The sequence below is a fragment of the Chinchilla lanigera genome, unplaced genomic scaffold, assembly GCF_000276665.1.
Source record: "Chinchilla lanigera isolate Chin_1 unplaced genomic scaffold, ChiLan1.0 scaffold00032, whole genome shotgun sequence".
NCBI lineage: Eukaryota > Metazoa > Chordata > Mammalia > Rodentia > Chinchillidae > Chinchilla > Chinchilla lanigera.
Window position 1 is genome coordinate 23,048,526 of NW_004955433.1, and position 15,263 is coordinate 23,063,788.

Sequence of the window (15,263 nt, forward strand, 5' to 3'; positions counted from 1 at the left end):
CCTTCGCTCTGCCACTGTTTTTTTGTGGCCCTGGACAGGTCTGTTGCCCTCTTCAAGATTCCCTTTCCCTCTCTGTGGTTAGCTGGCCTCCTGGGGCAGAGTTTTCAGAGCACAAGGAAGGTGGTCATTCCTGCAGGCAGTGAGGTGGAGCTCTGATCCCTTCCTTCCTTGCTCGAGGAGCAGCCAGGAGAGAATTTGTGGGTCTGGCCCCAGATTATCCTCCATTTATTTCAGGACAAGTGACTCATAGGGCAGCAGAGGTGGAGAAGAAAGGTGTGTGGTGGGCCTGGGCCTCAGCTCAGAGTCCTCTCTGTCTATCCACAGTAGCACGATACAACCGCACCAGCTACTTCTACCCCACATTCTCAGAGAGCTCGGAGCACAGTCACCTGCTCGTGTCTCCCGTGCTGGTGGCAAGTGCTGTCATAGGTGTGGTCATCATCCTCTCCTGCATCACCATCATCGTGGGCAGCATCCGCAGGGACAGGCAGGCCCGGCTCCAGCGCCACCACCACCGTCACCACCGGCGCCATCATCACCACCACCGCCGGCGACGCCGACACCGAGAGTACGAGCACAGCCACGGTGAGCTGCTGCCCACCTGGGGAGCCGGGATGACTGCCCCCTGTGACTAAACCCGGGAGGCTTCAGGGAGGGGGCTGCTCTGCCATAGGTAGGACTGGGTGGTCAAGAAGGTGCCCTGCTGGTCTTGGTCATCAGAAAGAGTTCACAGGTGCCCACTACGGTGTGCTCTGTAGCATGAGAGGCCCCATGTGGTCAGCCAAGAGAGGACTCAAGGTGAGACTGAAGGCCAGGGCGAGAGTGTTTCATTGTTTCTCAGCTGGTACCAAAGTGGAGGATGGATGGAGAGATGGATGGGTGGTGGGTGAATGAGTGAATGCGTGAAGATGGGGAATGAATTGGTAGGGAGATGGATGGGTGACGGGTTGAGGGGATGGATGTGGGTGGGGAGGATGGATAGATGGGCAGATGGAAGGAGGGATGACGGCAGGGTGGTTGAGCAGGGTAAAAGAGACTGGCAAATAGTGAGTAGAAGGTGAATAGACAGGAGAGTAGAGGGTAGGTAGGGTGATTGGCATGAGTTGGCATTTGAATAAGTGGATGGAAGAATGGATGGGATGAATGAGCAGTAAATAAACCTGTCCCAGAGGGCCTGCGAAGTGCAATTACAGAGAAATGATCTGTGGGTCTCTCGGTTATGAGCATCACCCTTAATCAGTATTGGTGGCTGATTCTTAAGGCTCCAATCCTAGAACTGCAGCATGCTGCCATCTGACTGCCATTCCTGGCAGGGATCAGTTGTCTAAAAACAGCAGGAAAGAACCCAGTTGCATTCAATTCTCAGAAAATTTTCACTGGCAAGAAAAGACAGACCCTTGCCCACAGGAGCGTGTGCCAAGCCTGCCAGGTTCTACCCAGAGGCCAAGGCCACCCTGCACATTGGTGAAGACAAGCAGGTCGGGAAGAGCAGAATCCCAGCAGTGCCCTGTGCAATGCAGATGAAGTGACTTGAGCCCCCAGGGAGGCCAAGGCCTGGCAAGGCCTAAGAGGCTCTCCCCACTAGGAACCTGGGAAAAAGAAAGAAGGGCAAAGTTTTCAGATGGATCGAGTTGGATCCAACCAGCCTGGGACACTTGGAGACCCCCCTTCCCTGCCCGGCACACCCGGGTTAACCAGCAGGAATTAGAAGTTTCCTCTTTCCACAGAGATAACTGGGTAGGGATGGCGCCACCTCTTAGCAATTAAGCCGGAGAGCAGAGGAGGCCTGAGGTACTGCTGAGGAGTAAGAAGAACTTGCATTTTCTGTGCAGGATCTCACTGTGCAGAATCCTCACCATGGCCCAGCAGTGGCTCCCTTTTATCACCACCCCAGTTTACAGACGAGGAGCAGAGGTGGCAGTAGTTCAGTGAAAGGGTCTGGAGTCACCCAGCCAGTGAGTGGTGGATCTGAGACGTGAGCCCCTGCAGCCCAGCCTGGCTGGCCCTGGGCTGAGCACTGCACATCGCTGCCTGGGAGGGCCAGGAGTCACCACCCTGGGAGAGATGTCAGTAGGGGCCACCTACAGGCTCAGGCGCGGCCCACAGGTGCTCCCGTGGCTGGTGCCTTCACACCTGGCTGTTCCTCCTCTGGAAAAGCTTGAGAAGAGTAGGAGCGCAGACTTTAGGATGCAGATGCACAGATGACCTCAGTGGAAGAAAGACAGCCGGTTAGTAGTCTGCTGTTGATAAGGACTAAAGAGAAAATCAGCATTCATGAATGGAATGGAGGTGTCAGGCTCAGCCACCCAGTCCCACAAGTCTCCCCAGAAGCCAAGGAGCCCCCAAGAAGACCAGCCAGGAGCATCGTCCAGGGCAGGCTTGGCTCAGCCCACTCTTAGGTCACCAGCCTGACCCAGGAGGACCAGGGATCCTGCCCAGAGCATTCCCTCCTCCCAGGAAGGGCCCAGTCACCACCTTCAGCCACCGCACCCACAGTGGTGCTGGGCAGACCTGCTGCACACCAGCCCCTTGCACCAGACCCTCGCTCTCAGCTCCTCTCTGCTTCTCTCCAACTGCCCATCCACACTCCTTTTACCCAGTCCCTTTGCACCTACTCTGCCCTCTGCCAGGCTGCTGTCCCCTTCCTTCCTCAGCCACCAAAGCCATCCAGGCCCAGGTCGAGTGCCACCTTCTATGGGGAGCTTCTGTGGCCCCTCCTGACCCCTACCAGGCAGAGCCGAATCAGAATTCCCCTCCCCTGCACTTCCTCGGCATTGTCCACACACCTCCATCTGAGCCTCAGTCATGAGTGACCGTGTGGCTGGGTTCAACCCAGAGGAGGGTCCTCCAGGGACAAAGGAAGGAGCCACCTCATTCCACCCTCACAGCAAGATGTGACAGGCACCCAGGCTAGGGGCCACCATTGTCCCAAAGGTCAGCATTGGCCTTGCAAAGGGAAACAGAGGCAGGCCAGCTTCTCTACGGACTGTGCTGGCCTCAGGACCAGTGCCACATGCACAAGGTCCTGACCTAGCGCTGGCAAGGTGACTGGAGGTCACAGTCCTGCCACGTGGAGGTCAGGCCTTTGTTCGCACTGGTGACTCCCAGTGCAGTGCAGCCAGTGGCAGAGGCCACCTCTCTGTGGGGTTCCTGCCTCCCTGGCGCACCTCTGTTCTCTGCTCCGCGGGCACCGGCCCCCACCTTCCTTGCTTCTGGAGCAGCGCGCCCAGGGGCTGCCAGGAGCAGGTGGCTGCAGGAAAGAGGGAGCAGGGCGCAGCTGTGGGCACCAGGCGAAAGCGCAGCGTGCCGGCGCGGGACCTCCATCTGTCTGACACTCTCCTGGCTCTGGTGACTAAAACGCTCCAGTGTCTGTCCTGCTCTGCGGGCTGCCCCTTCTCAGGAATCTTCTCAGAGATTCCTCTCTTCTGCCCCTTATGTGTGGGAGCCCACCTCTGGTGCTGGCCACTGACTTCCTGCTCCATCTTATCCACCCGACATGGTCGGCACCAGCCCATCCTCTCTGCCGTCCCATTCCCGAGCTCTGTGCCAGGGCCTCTAGATAACACTCCCCAAGGGCCACGGGCACTTCAGACTCAGGGTGTCCAAAGCACCTCCTCTTCCCCTTTTTACTTTCAAATCTGGGCAAAGTAGCCTAACCTCTCTATCTCAGCCAAGCCATCTATAAAACGGGACTTGAGGATCCACCTCAAAAAGTTATTGTGAGCTGGACACGGAGGCTCATGCCTGTAATCCCAGCGCTCCAGGAGGCTGAGGAGGATTGCAAGTTTGAGCCCAGCCTGGGCAACTTAGCGAGACCTTGTCTCAAAATAGAAAAATAATAATGGGCTGGAGATATCGCTCGGTGCAAAAGCCCTGGGTTCGACTCCCAGGACTGGGAAGTGGGGAGTTATTGCGAAGATTAAGTTAGTTAATACTGAGTCAGTGCTCTGTAACTGTGAATCATTTTCTCTCCCGAGGAAACCTGCCTGCAGGTCGCTGCCTTTCCTCCTGCCAGCAGCCAGCCTGGCCTCTGAGGCACTGACCAGCAGGCAGCCGGCCCCAAGGTTGGACCTGACCAGGCAGTCCTCTGCTCCACAGCCCTCGCTGGCTCCTGTTGTCCTCAGCACAGTGTCAGCCTGCTCCCTGCCCAAGGGGCCTTTCTGCAGTCTGGCCAGACAGAGAGGAGCCAGCAGATAAGGAGAAAGAGGGGAGGGAGAGGCTCCGTTTCTAAGATGGAAAGATGGAGAGCATTAAGAGAGACCTGGTGGCCTGCCGTCTGTTTCCCCCAACCTCACCCCGGGCCTCTTCATCTAGTGGGGGCACTGGCCCTGGGCACAGGTTCTCCTTTCTCCTCCCCAGCCTGTCAAGGACAGGATTGGGCTCAACAATGAACTGAGGTATTTCTTAATTTTGGCAAAAGAGGCGTAAGGAGATTTCACCTTCCGGGGAGTGCAACCCAGGGCCTCTGGAGGCCTGCACCTTTGTGTCTGCTGCACCTTAAGTCAGGAGGAGGGGGGGATTGGAAAAGAATCTGGGGGAGGAGCTGGTTTCTCCCCTGCCAGGAGCTCTGCCCAGCAAGGGGTCTGAAGCTGAACTTGGTCCCTCCAGATTGAGGTCTGAGCTGGGCAAGCACCTCAGGGCAGCCTCAGTTTCCCCAGCCTCTGAAAGGCCTAAGGGAAAGCAACCTGAGAAGAGAGGGTGAACAGCAGCTTGGGTTGGCCCCGCCAGCACTCTCAGGTCTAGAAGCAGCCCTGGCTTTCCCAGGGGTCCCTGGCTGGCAGCTCTGCCCCCCACGCTGCAGATGAGCCCTCCCCCGGGGACAGAGCCCTTGTGCAGCAGCCACAGGCTCCGGCTGCAGGGCCCAGCCGCCCTGCCTCAGTTTCCTGCTCTCATCTTTCCAGGGTTCCCTCCCTACATCCCTCCCAGTCATCCATCCTGAAGGGGAACAAATCTCTCCCCAGCTTCGTTTTTACAGCATGTTATTGAGTTCATTTTTCCTAGTGGAAAAGTAATACATCTTCATTGTAGAAAACCTTAAATATACAGGCAATATCAAGAAGAAAATAAGGGTCAAGATCTCACCATCTGGACAGAGCCTCCGTAATGGACGTGCTGGGAATACTTGCCTCTGAGGGCTTTCTCTGTGTCGACATATAACCTGGAGTCAGACCCGCACACAATTCCATATCTAGATTTCCCCACTCCTGTCGAATCCACAGTGGGAAGAGAGACTGGGGGAGGCACAGACTGAGCCTGTGCAAGCTGCTGGAATTCCATCTGCACACTTCACCAGGTGTGTGACCCGGAGCCTCAACCTCCTGGACTGTAGAATGGCTGAGCCCCAGCCCTGGAGGAGAGGAGTCTCCTGGAAGCCCTTCCAGGTGGGGAGGGCCCAAATCTAAGCCATCTTTGCAGCTGCCATGGCCAACCCTTACCAAAACTGGAGGGTGGGACTGCTTAGAAAGTAGGAGGCCAAGACATCCAGCTGCCTTCTACCCTGCTCAGCCACTGTGTGGCCTCAAGCAAGTTACTAGGCCTCTCTGAACCTCAGCTGTAGAATGAGAAGATTGTGCTCTAGCAGCATTCCCTGAGCAGAGTTATTAGGTAAGAAATTGGAGGTTCTATGGTCAAATGTTGGACAAGCACAGTTAACTGTGCTGCTTTGCTGCAGGACTTGTCAGAGCCTTTAGTAAGTTAATGTATTATTAAATAAACAAAAACACAGTAGAATGCAGGATGTGGAGTGGACAGATTCATTACAGAACCCCCTCCCCACCTACTGAAAGGAAATGTGGCAGGGAAGTGTAGGAAGGTCTGATCCCAAGCACCTCTGCAGCCTTCATTCCTGACCATGGTCTTCATTTTTCACACCCCTGCTCTCTTTACAGCCCAGTCCCTCCGGTTCACGCCACTCCTTTCTTATCTCCCTGCCTCGCTCACCCTGTTGAGCGCCCTCTTTCGGGCCACCCCTCTTCCTCTGGCCATTGTGGCAGCGCCCCCTGCTGGCTGCTATATCTCTCTTCCTCTACATCCCACCTTCTGACGCTGTAAAAACCCAAGACGCACTGCCGGGGACCAGGCTGTCCCCATGACAGGATCCCCTGCTTCTGCCCTGTGACCTGCACCCAGCACAGTGATAGCACTCACACCCAGAGCTGTTGCTGCTGCCGGGACACAGGTAGCGCTGTGTGGTGCGAGGATGGTCTGGTTGCGAGTCAGAGCCTCTGTGGCCTCAGATCGACCCTGGCCCTGGCCTGAGGCCCCGGCTGCTGGTCTGTCTCCCGCAGTGTCCGACGGGCACACGTACAGCCGCTCCAGCCACAGGATGCGCTCGGCCTGCAGCCCCACGGAGGACTGGCCCCCACCCTTGGACGTCAGCTCTGACGGGGATGTGGACGCCACGGTACTCAGGGAGCTGTACCCCGATTCTCCACCAGGGTAAGGAGGGCTCCTCCTGGGGGGCCCACAGAGGTGGGGCTCTGGACTGGAAAAACATCCCCTGTCAAGGGTAAGGGCGACTGGCTCTCCACCTCCACCGTACAAATGTAGAAGCATTGTGGGCATGGCCGTCTCCTTACCCCTGGGACAAGCAGGTCCCTTTGAGGTAGGTGACTCAGCAGATGTCACCAGGGTGCATTAATGAAGGAGACAAGCTCAGCTCCTTGAAGCTGCAGTAGGGTAGTAGGGGCTCGCAGTTTTGGGGGTGGTCCCTTGGCAGCTCTCCTAAACTCCCCGGGGGTCTGCTGCCCTGCTTGTCTCCCTGGGGGGCTTAGACTAGAGGGTCAGGTTATGCCGAAACCCACTGTCCTCCATCTGTAACACCAGGAACCCATCCTCACCCCTAAGGCCAGTCTGCCTCGGTGGCTGCAGATACAGCCAGAGAGCCCTCAGGCTTGGCCAGCTCTTGTCACCTGGTGGGTCCTGATGGGGGTGCGGGGTGGGGGGTCAGCCCTGCCTTCCAGTCCACTCCCGGCCTTCTTCACCCTACCCCCACCCCTGCCTCAGCCCTGGCCAAGCCCTGACCCCAATCAGCCCAGTGCAAGGTGCAGGGCTCTTAACCTCTCCCCCATCCATCCCGCCTGAGACAAATCTAACACTACTCCAGCTCAGGAAGAGCTCTGCTTGCCAGGGACCTCAGAATTCCTGGGAGGGGACCTTGACAGTGATCAGAAGCAGCCCCATGCTGGGCATGGTCATGAACACCTCTAATCTCAGCTACTCCAGAGGATGACACAGGAGGGTCACAAGTTCAAAGCCAGCCTGGACAATTTAGAGAGATACTTTGTCAAAATATAAAATAAAAAGGGTTGCAGATGTAGCTCAGTGGGAGAGTACCCCTCTGTTCAATCCCCAGTACCAGGGGGAAAAAGGAGAAGAAGCCCTGCATGGCCGTTTGCTTTAGATGAGCTACGAGGACAGAGAGAGTCCCTGGGGCCCAGTTCCTGACCTGAGGCCCAGACACAGGGCAGACTGAGGACTCGGCCTCAGGAACTATAGGATTTCTGTCCAACCGTCAGCCTCACCCCCAGACAGTCACAATATCTTCTCCCAACACCAGAAAGTCCCAGCAAGTAAATACTAGTTCTTCCTGCTTTACAAAAAGGCAGTGGGTCATGGACCTGAGGGAGGGAGTCCTGTCCAGTGCCCCTCTTCCTGGAGACCCCAGGGATGGTAGCAGTGAGAAGAGGAGGAGGAGGACAGGCAGTTTGCTGAACACTAGGTTCTTGCTCCCGGGGTGCGGGGTCCAGGCCCCAGCCCCTTAGCATAAGCCCTAAATCCCGGATCACATCACAGGAACACTCATGGGCCTGTCCAGGGGCACTTCTGGTGCGAGAGTTGAGCTCTCTCCTCCCAGCCACCCGCAGGCAGACCACCAGCAGTACTGAAGAGGGAAGAGGGGTCACCCGCTACCCCTTCCCTACCTGAAGACCCATCGGCCCCAGAGCATCATCCTCTGCTCCCCCGGGGGCACTGCGAGGGCACCCGGACTTTCTGCCCACACCTGTCAGCTCAGAGGGACCCCAGGGATTCCTTCCCCGCCTACAAGTGATTTGAGCACTTCCTACCCAGCCCTACCATACACAGCACCCTTGGGAGATCTCCTCAGGCAGGGGCTGCTCTTGTTCTGAGAAGCCTGAGACCCAGAGAATGAGTTCTCGGAGAACATGAGGACTGAGTGTTAGCCCAGATCTAGGGTATCAGGGCACCCCTCCCCAGAGAACAGTGGCGCTCATAGAGCCAGCATGAATGGGGCCCCCCTGGTCCACAGCCTGGGCAGCTCATCACTGCAATGGGAGATTGGGCCCCACAGGCCCCTAAGGCCCTGGGTTCGCAGAGCCCTGAGAGAACCTGTTCTTTCGTAGCTACGAGGAGTGTGTGGGGCCAGGGGCCACTCAGCTGTACGTCCCCACGGATGCACCCCCTCCCTACTCACTCACCGACTCCTGCCCCACTCTGAATGGCGTCCTCGACTTGGGCAGTGGCCCCAGCCCCAGCGCACACCAGCAGGAGCAGAGGACCGGGGCCCAGAGTGGCCTCCGCACCGTCTCCATGGACACGCTGCCCACTTATGAGGCCGTGTGTGGAGCTGGCTCGCCGTTGGGCCTCCTGCCGCTGCCAGGACCAGAACCAGGGCCAAGGAACTCACAGGGCTCAGCCACCCCTACCCGGGCCCCAGCCTCAAGCCCTGCGAGGATTGTGTGAGTGATCCAACCCACCGGTCCTGTTGGTCCCTCCAGGCTGAGCCACATCCTTCAGGCACACTCGGGCACACACACACACACACACACACACACACACAGGCACACACAACTCATGCATACACATTTACATGACCACACACACAGACACACACCCCATGTGCACACGCAGACATAGACGTGGCCCATGTGAGTGCGGACATGTGCATACACAGGCCCCCACACCCACACAAAACCTACCTGCAAAGGTTTCATTAAAAATGAAGGTCTCCTGGCCTCCCGCCCCCTCCTCCCCGACCTGCTGGTTGTGCCTCTGTGGACAGTGCTGGGCAGAAGGGTGAAGCAGAAACCAGGCTTTCTCTGCCTTCTCCCCCGGCCTCACCTGGAAGACAGCGCAAATTCTGATTCTGCCTCCAGAAACTGCTTGAGCACCCCGGGTCAGCTGCCTGCCCCGGCCCCTACCCAGGGCTTGTCCTCCTGGAAGGTGGGGCAGGCCCCAGCGAGGTCCTGCTGTGTGCTGTGCCTCTCTCTCAGCTGCAGGGCAGAAGAGCCCCAACATTACCACCCTGCCACTTACAGGGTGGGGACACAGGTCTGGGGGCACAGGGACCTGGGGTGGGGACAGCCCACCAGGCCCCTCCCTAACCCAGCACCCTCAGGCTGGTGGTGCTAGCGGAGCTATAGCAGAAGCCCACCCCAAGCTGCAGGGGGTGGTCGGGGCCCTGGGTGGGCGTGTGGTGGAAGAGACGGGTTACAGTGGTCCGCACGTGGTCTGAGCCCTGCCCAGAGCAGTCTTCAGGGAAGATAAGGCCAGCGCCGTTGCCCAGGTAGCCTCACCAAAGTGCTGTGGGCATCACTCTGAGGCAGATGAGGGCCCCTGGCAGAGTGTATACTCAGCCAGCCACAGTGGCCTGAGCTCACAGGGACTAGAGCCACACCTCAGGCGCTGTCAACCTGCGTGACCGCTACAGCTGGGGACGGTGAGTCAGCGCATTCTGGCCTTGACCCTCCAGGGTGTTCGCAGAGAGAAACTAAAGGGGGTATGAGCGCCATAAACACCATCATGCCACTACCAGAGGACCAGTGCCTCAGCTGTGCCGCCAGGGTCCTCCCACAGCAAGGGGTGTGTGGTCAGCCTGGTTGGAGAAAGGCTCAGAGCTTGGCCTGTGAACTCCGGCAGTCCCCATCAGAGGCCATGTAGGGAAGAGCGTGATTCCTGAAGACCCAGGCCGCCAGGGGTGACAGCCAAGCATCTCTGAAGAGTGTCCCTGCCAGCGGGGAGCAGGTAGCCCTGGCTCCCTCCCATTCCCCCTTTGTCACTCCCTACACACGTTTCGTTTCCTCCAATGAAGGGCTAAGACAATTCAGTAATCCCTTTCTTAGCAGAAGGGTGGTAAGAATGGTGATCTTGAATTTTATTTTCTGTAGAAATAGCATTTCTTCTGGTGCAGAGCTGAAAGGAATCCACCCAGAGGGTCTGTCTGTAGCGTCCTGCCTATTGCAACGTGGAGTCCCAGACTCCAGCTGGGGGAGGGACATTGTTTACAAGCAGTTCTGTCCACCTTTGTGGTGTACTGTTTTCTAGGCAAAAACATCTGTCTGTTGTACTGTATAGCCTTTAAAATGCACCCCAGGGATGAGACTCTTTCAGGAAATGCATCCTGCATCTGCGATTTGAGCGCGGGGAGAAGATAAAAATCCCTGCCTACTCATCAGTGTTTGAGGGATGGAGCTGAGCAGCTTTTCTTGTTCCTGGACCAGGCGCTGAATAAGCAACAATGTATCTTTTCTGTGTTCAAAATAAATATATCAATAAAAATGTAGCAAGAAGTAAGGCTTTCAAGAGTGCATGGGGGCTCATGGGCCAGAAACCTGGAAGGGAAGGAAGCCTCAGACAGCAACGATCTGAAAATATGGGTCCCTTTAGCAGGCATTCCATGCCCGTGACATCGCAGGATTAAGTCACTGAAGTGTCACTTTCCTGCTGGAGCGGCTACTTGGGTAACAAGAGTTGTCTAGGAGGGGTTCCTGCTTTGCTTTTGGAGCTCACAGAGACGTGGAATCCTTTCTCTGAGATTTGACTGGTGTAAATATCACTACAGTGGGCCATCAGCTTCAGGACTTAACTCCAGGAACACTGGAACCACACTTTCTACTTTAACAACAGTTGGCTTTCATCACCCAGATGACATATACTACCAGGAGAGGGGAAATTGTAATTAGATTGAAATGAGTTGTTTACTCCCACTCTAAAAATCCTCCTCTTCTTTTCTGTGCTGTCTCTGAGACGGTGACCTTGACTGCCAATCCCACTGGAGGAGTAGAGGACAATGTCCTGCTATCTACGCTCTGAGCCCACACTGCCACCTGCTGGCTGCCTGCTGCCGCTGTCCGTGTGAACCAGACGCCCTTGAATCTGAAATCCTTTTTCTCCCACTTGGAGTACCACTGCCCATGGACACGCATAGCTGTAGACAAAATGTACCGCTTTGGTTAAGGCTTGTCTTTCACTCAGCGTGTTCCATGAGGCTGAACCCATTTAAGCATTCCGTTTGCAGGACGAATGCTTATCCTCCAGCCCCTCTCTCCAGGCACAGCCCGATGCCTCTGCCCCACTTCAGTATGTAAAGTAACCCCTCTTCTGTTTTCAACACTGTTATGCATAGATGAGGTGTGACTTCCATGATCCAGGCTCCTCCTCCCAAAAGGAAGGTAGTAGCCTTCGTGGTGATGGAATCTAGCCTCAAGCTGTCCCAAACCACACACCTGTTCCAAACAACAGGATCCCTCAGTCCTTGGGATTATTGGGCCCTTGGTCCTCCCTGTTTCCTCATCCATGGCATGCCCTGTGCTGTGAAATGTCCACGTAAGGCACCACAGGTGAGGTCCTCTGTACATTCTGACAGAAACACCAACCTTCTCTCTCTGCAAGGGGCCTGAAGGGTAAAGACTGAGGAAAACACTCCCTCGTACTTGGGCTCAGCCTGATTCACCAAGGCCCCAAGAAAACAGGAGATGAGGCTACATCACCAGCACATGGGCCAGAAACCTGGAAGGGAACAGGAGGGGCAGGGCCAGACCCTGGGACCAGATGTAGATACAGTAGGCTGGTTAGGGAGCTGATCTCAGGAGTGGGAGGGGAAGCAACCCAGTGAGTATATTATCAAGCAGGTTACCACTAAGGACCACCATGTTCTATCCCACTGGTGACTCTGAGAGACAGGGTCAGTCACACCTCAAGTCAGCCTTCCCATGGGTGTGGGAGATAAACTAGTTCTATACCAGCTCTCAGTGGTCATTGTTTGGAGGCTGCTCTTTGGAGAATACTAATTCTTACTGTGGTGCACGCCAGGTGGGCCTCCCACATCAAAGAAGGTCTTGTGGGTGGGTAGCTGCAGCTGCTGAAGCCATTGTGGCAGGTGACATGAGCTTCACTTCATGAAGCTTCACTTCAGCACCATTGGACCATGATTTCCAAGGTCTGTAGACAAGGCACCAACAGCATCTGTTGCATCAGGCAACAAGCATCAACCAAGATGGGAAAGGGGTGGATAAAAAGAATGGCTGTCCACAGCCACCACATGGGACATCCACCATCACTCCTGCCAAACCTGCAAGCATGTCCATACACGGGGTCTCCCACACCTAATTCCTAGAGACACCCCAGACACACACTCATGCATAGCATCATCACTCATCTAACTCCTATGCTTTCGTGCCACTTGCTCAGACAGCTTCAGTGCCTGTCACACTTAGAGCTCACATACTCAGAGTCCTTCCTACATGCACACTCAGGTATTGCACACTCTAGTGCTGCCCACCCTTACATTCAGGTGTAAAGGCCTGGGCATGAACAGTGGGAGGAAAGGCAGCTTCATCACAGGAGGAGCGAATCTTCTGTCCTGGGCTGTGCTCTGCTTGACCTCACATTGCACCCCCCAAGCCCAGGACCCAGCACATCTCTAAATATCCCCAGGAAGGAACTCTGCAAATGTGATTAAAACTTTAGAATGAAGCAGGTAGGACTTAGGTGGCCGGGAACATGCAAACCATGGAGGGGCTACAAGCCAAAGAATGCAGGTGGCCTCTAGAAGCTGGGAAAAGCAAGGAAATGCCTTCTGTCCTAAAGCCTCAAAAAGGAACTAGAACAATGCAATTGACTGATTTTGAACTTCTGATCTCTACAATTATAAGATAATAAACCTGTGAACTTTGTTGTTGTTGTTTTTAGTTTTTTGTTTTGTTGGTACAAGGAATTGAATTCAGGACCTCGCTCTTGCCAGGCATGCACTGTGCCGCTGAGCTATATCCCTGGCAAACCTGTACACTCTGAAGCCACGAAATTTGTAGGCTCTTGTTACAACAATTGAAAACTAAATCACTTTAATTCCAGACTCAATTCTGGCTCTTTCTGAATCCGCCTCTTGCTTTACAAAAGAGAGGAAGGAGAATTTGGACAAGTGATGGGCAGAGACCTCTCCAGCCTTCCGTGACCCCAGCTGTGATGATGTCAGCCCTCTTCCCACCCTCTCCCACATTGGACCTGACCTATGTCTGCAATTCTGGGACAGGAGTCAGGAAAACCAAAGGAAGCCCAGGTGTGAGCATGGACTAGCTACCTACCCTTTCTGGGTTCAGGATCAGATGAGCTCATGTGTGCAAAAGAGTAGCACCCCCAGTATTGGACAAAACTAACTCATCCAGAACAACCTATGGGACAGAAAGTCAAAGGTTTGCATGGGGAGTGGCCTGATGCTATTCAGTGGAGCATATGTTTTCAACTAGGACTGGGGAATAGCCTCCCAGTCAGGTGATAGGAACTTCCCTGGCCACTGAGTTCAGAAAACATCGCAGGACACAGAAGAGTTGGGGACAAGAAGCAAAGAAACCCTGGACCTGGTGAGCCCCAATCAGAGGCAGCTCCAAAGCCAAGTACCCAGACCAATCTCCTTCCTGGTGACTTGGGGAGCCAGGTGCCCAGCAGTATTTCATAGAGAGCAAACAGTGATCAAGAATCAGGTCCTCAAGTCCTGCAGTCACAAGGCAACAGCCACTTCCTGCTTGGAGCACAGGTTTCCAGGCTGTGAGCCATCTGTGGACAGGACCTTTACTCACTGTCTTTTGAATGCTCCAGGCCAGCAGGCTTGGACACAGGATCTGGGCATAAATAGCTCATTTGGGAGGTAACACCAGGAAGCCATGAAGGAACTGAGCTGAGGAAGGGAGGACAGCCAAGAATGGGTACGTTCGGGAGCAGATCACCACTCTGGGCTGGCTCCCCCAGGACTTTGAGAGACTGCAGAACACACCTCAGAACTGTCCCCCAAAGCAGGAAGCTGGGGTTTCCCTGCTGGTCCTTGGCTGGCTGAGGCTTGGCCCTGAACGTCAGCTGCCTGGCACTTCCAATCTGTCTGCCAACCTGTGGCTGAGAACTCTTGCACATGAGGCATGAGAAGCCTCGGTGATGACATCCCCAGGGCTTAGGGAACACAGCGGATGCAGATGGGGTGTCCAGGTGGCAGGCACTTGTAAGCCAGTCTCTCACCTTTGTTTTGGAGTCCAAGCAGGACACAGCCGGGCCTAGGCGCTGTTCTTCTGGGAGGTGATGGGGACAGGAGCAGAGCACAGACTCAGTGACTCTCCAGAGTAACAAACTGCTGCAGGGCTGGCGCCACAGCCTTCTCTTTTGCACACACACCTTCCTTCTCAGCTTCCTGATGGAGGTGGGGCCAGGCTGGAGGCAGGCAGGCCCCATCCATTCTTCCAAGTGCCCAGCCTGGTCTGGCCAGGGGAGACCCACAGGACTCTCCTCCCCTCCGACTCTCTCGGAGCTGCCATGAGCAGACCCCAAGTCCCAGAGGAGGTTGCTCTGAAGACCCTCCAGGGTCACCTCATCAGCTACTACCAGGAGAAGGTGGAGGAGGGCCAGCTGGGGGTCTGCAGGCAAGCAGCCCTCACCCAGACAGCCAAGAAGCTCCTGGGAAGGGAGGTGCCTTCTTGGCTCCATCTGGGTGGCAGCTGCTTGGGGGCGCCCAGCCCTGCCCCCAACATCTGTCAGGTGCTTGTGCAAGCACTGGAGTTCCTGGAGCTCATCTCCATTGATCTGCTTCTGTTTCCCTGAAGGAAGGAAATCAGGTCCCTGAAGGCAGGCACTGTCCTGCACCTGCACAAGGGCATTCCAGGTAGGGGTGCACTCCCCTGGGGAAGAAGCATGCCCAGCACACCCATCTGGCCCCATTTTACAAGGCTAAAGAAGTGAATGCAACTTGTCCATAGCAGACAGCCAGTAAGTAACACAAAGGCTCCTAACCACTAGGCAGCACCGCACGTCTGCAGACAGAAGGAAGCAAATTGCTCATAATAACCAGGGAGGAATCTGGCTCTGGAAAGGTGCTGAAGAGTCCCCATCTCTTCCAGGTTTAGCCCCACTGCTGGGCTGGAAGTCAGGATAGCGGGAGTGTCTGCCCCTACCCAGGCACTCTTGCTATGTGATCTAAGAAGGTCCTGTTTTGTCTTTGAGCCTCGGTGTACCCTTCTGTAAGATGGGACAGAGGATAACATGCT

General features: G+C 55.6%; 1 protein-coding gene across 1 annotated transcript in view; it reads left to right on the forward strand.

Moving 5' to 3' along the window:
• Window positions 1-10,529, forward strand: part of Bean1 (brain expressed, associated with NEDD4, 1) — a 41,720-nt gene extending 31,191 nt beyond the window's left edge. The window contains exons 3-5 of the mRNA XM_005388509.1: window positions 325-585; window positions 6,288-6,438; window positions 8,364-10,529. Coding sequence (XP_005388566.1) covers window positions 325-585; window positions 6,288-6,438; window positions 8,364-8,703 — 752 coding nt within the window. The 3' untranslated portion in view covers window positions 8,704-10,529. The remainder of the gene's footprint in view (window positions 1-324; window positions 586-6,287; window positions 6,439-8,363) is intronic.
• The last annotated feature ends 4,734 nt before the right edge of the window (window positions 10,530-15,263 follow it).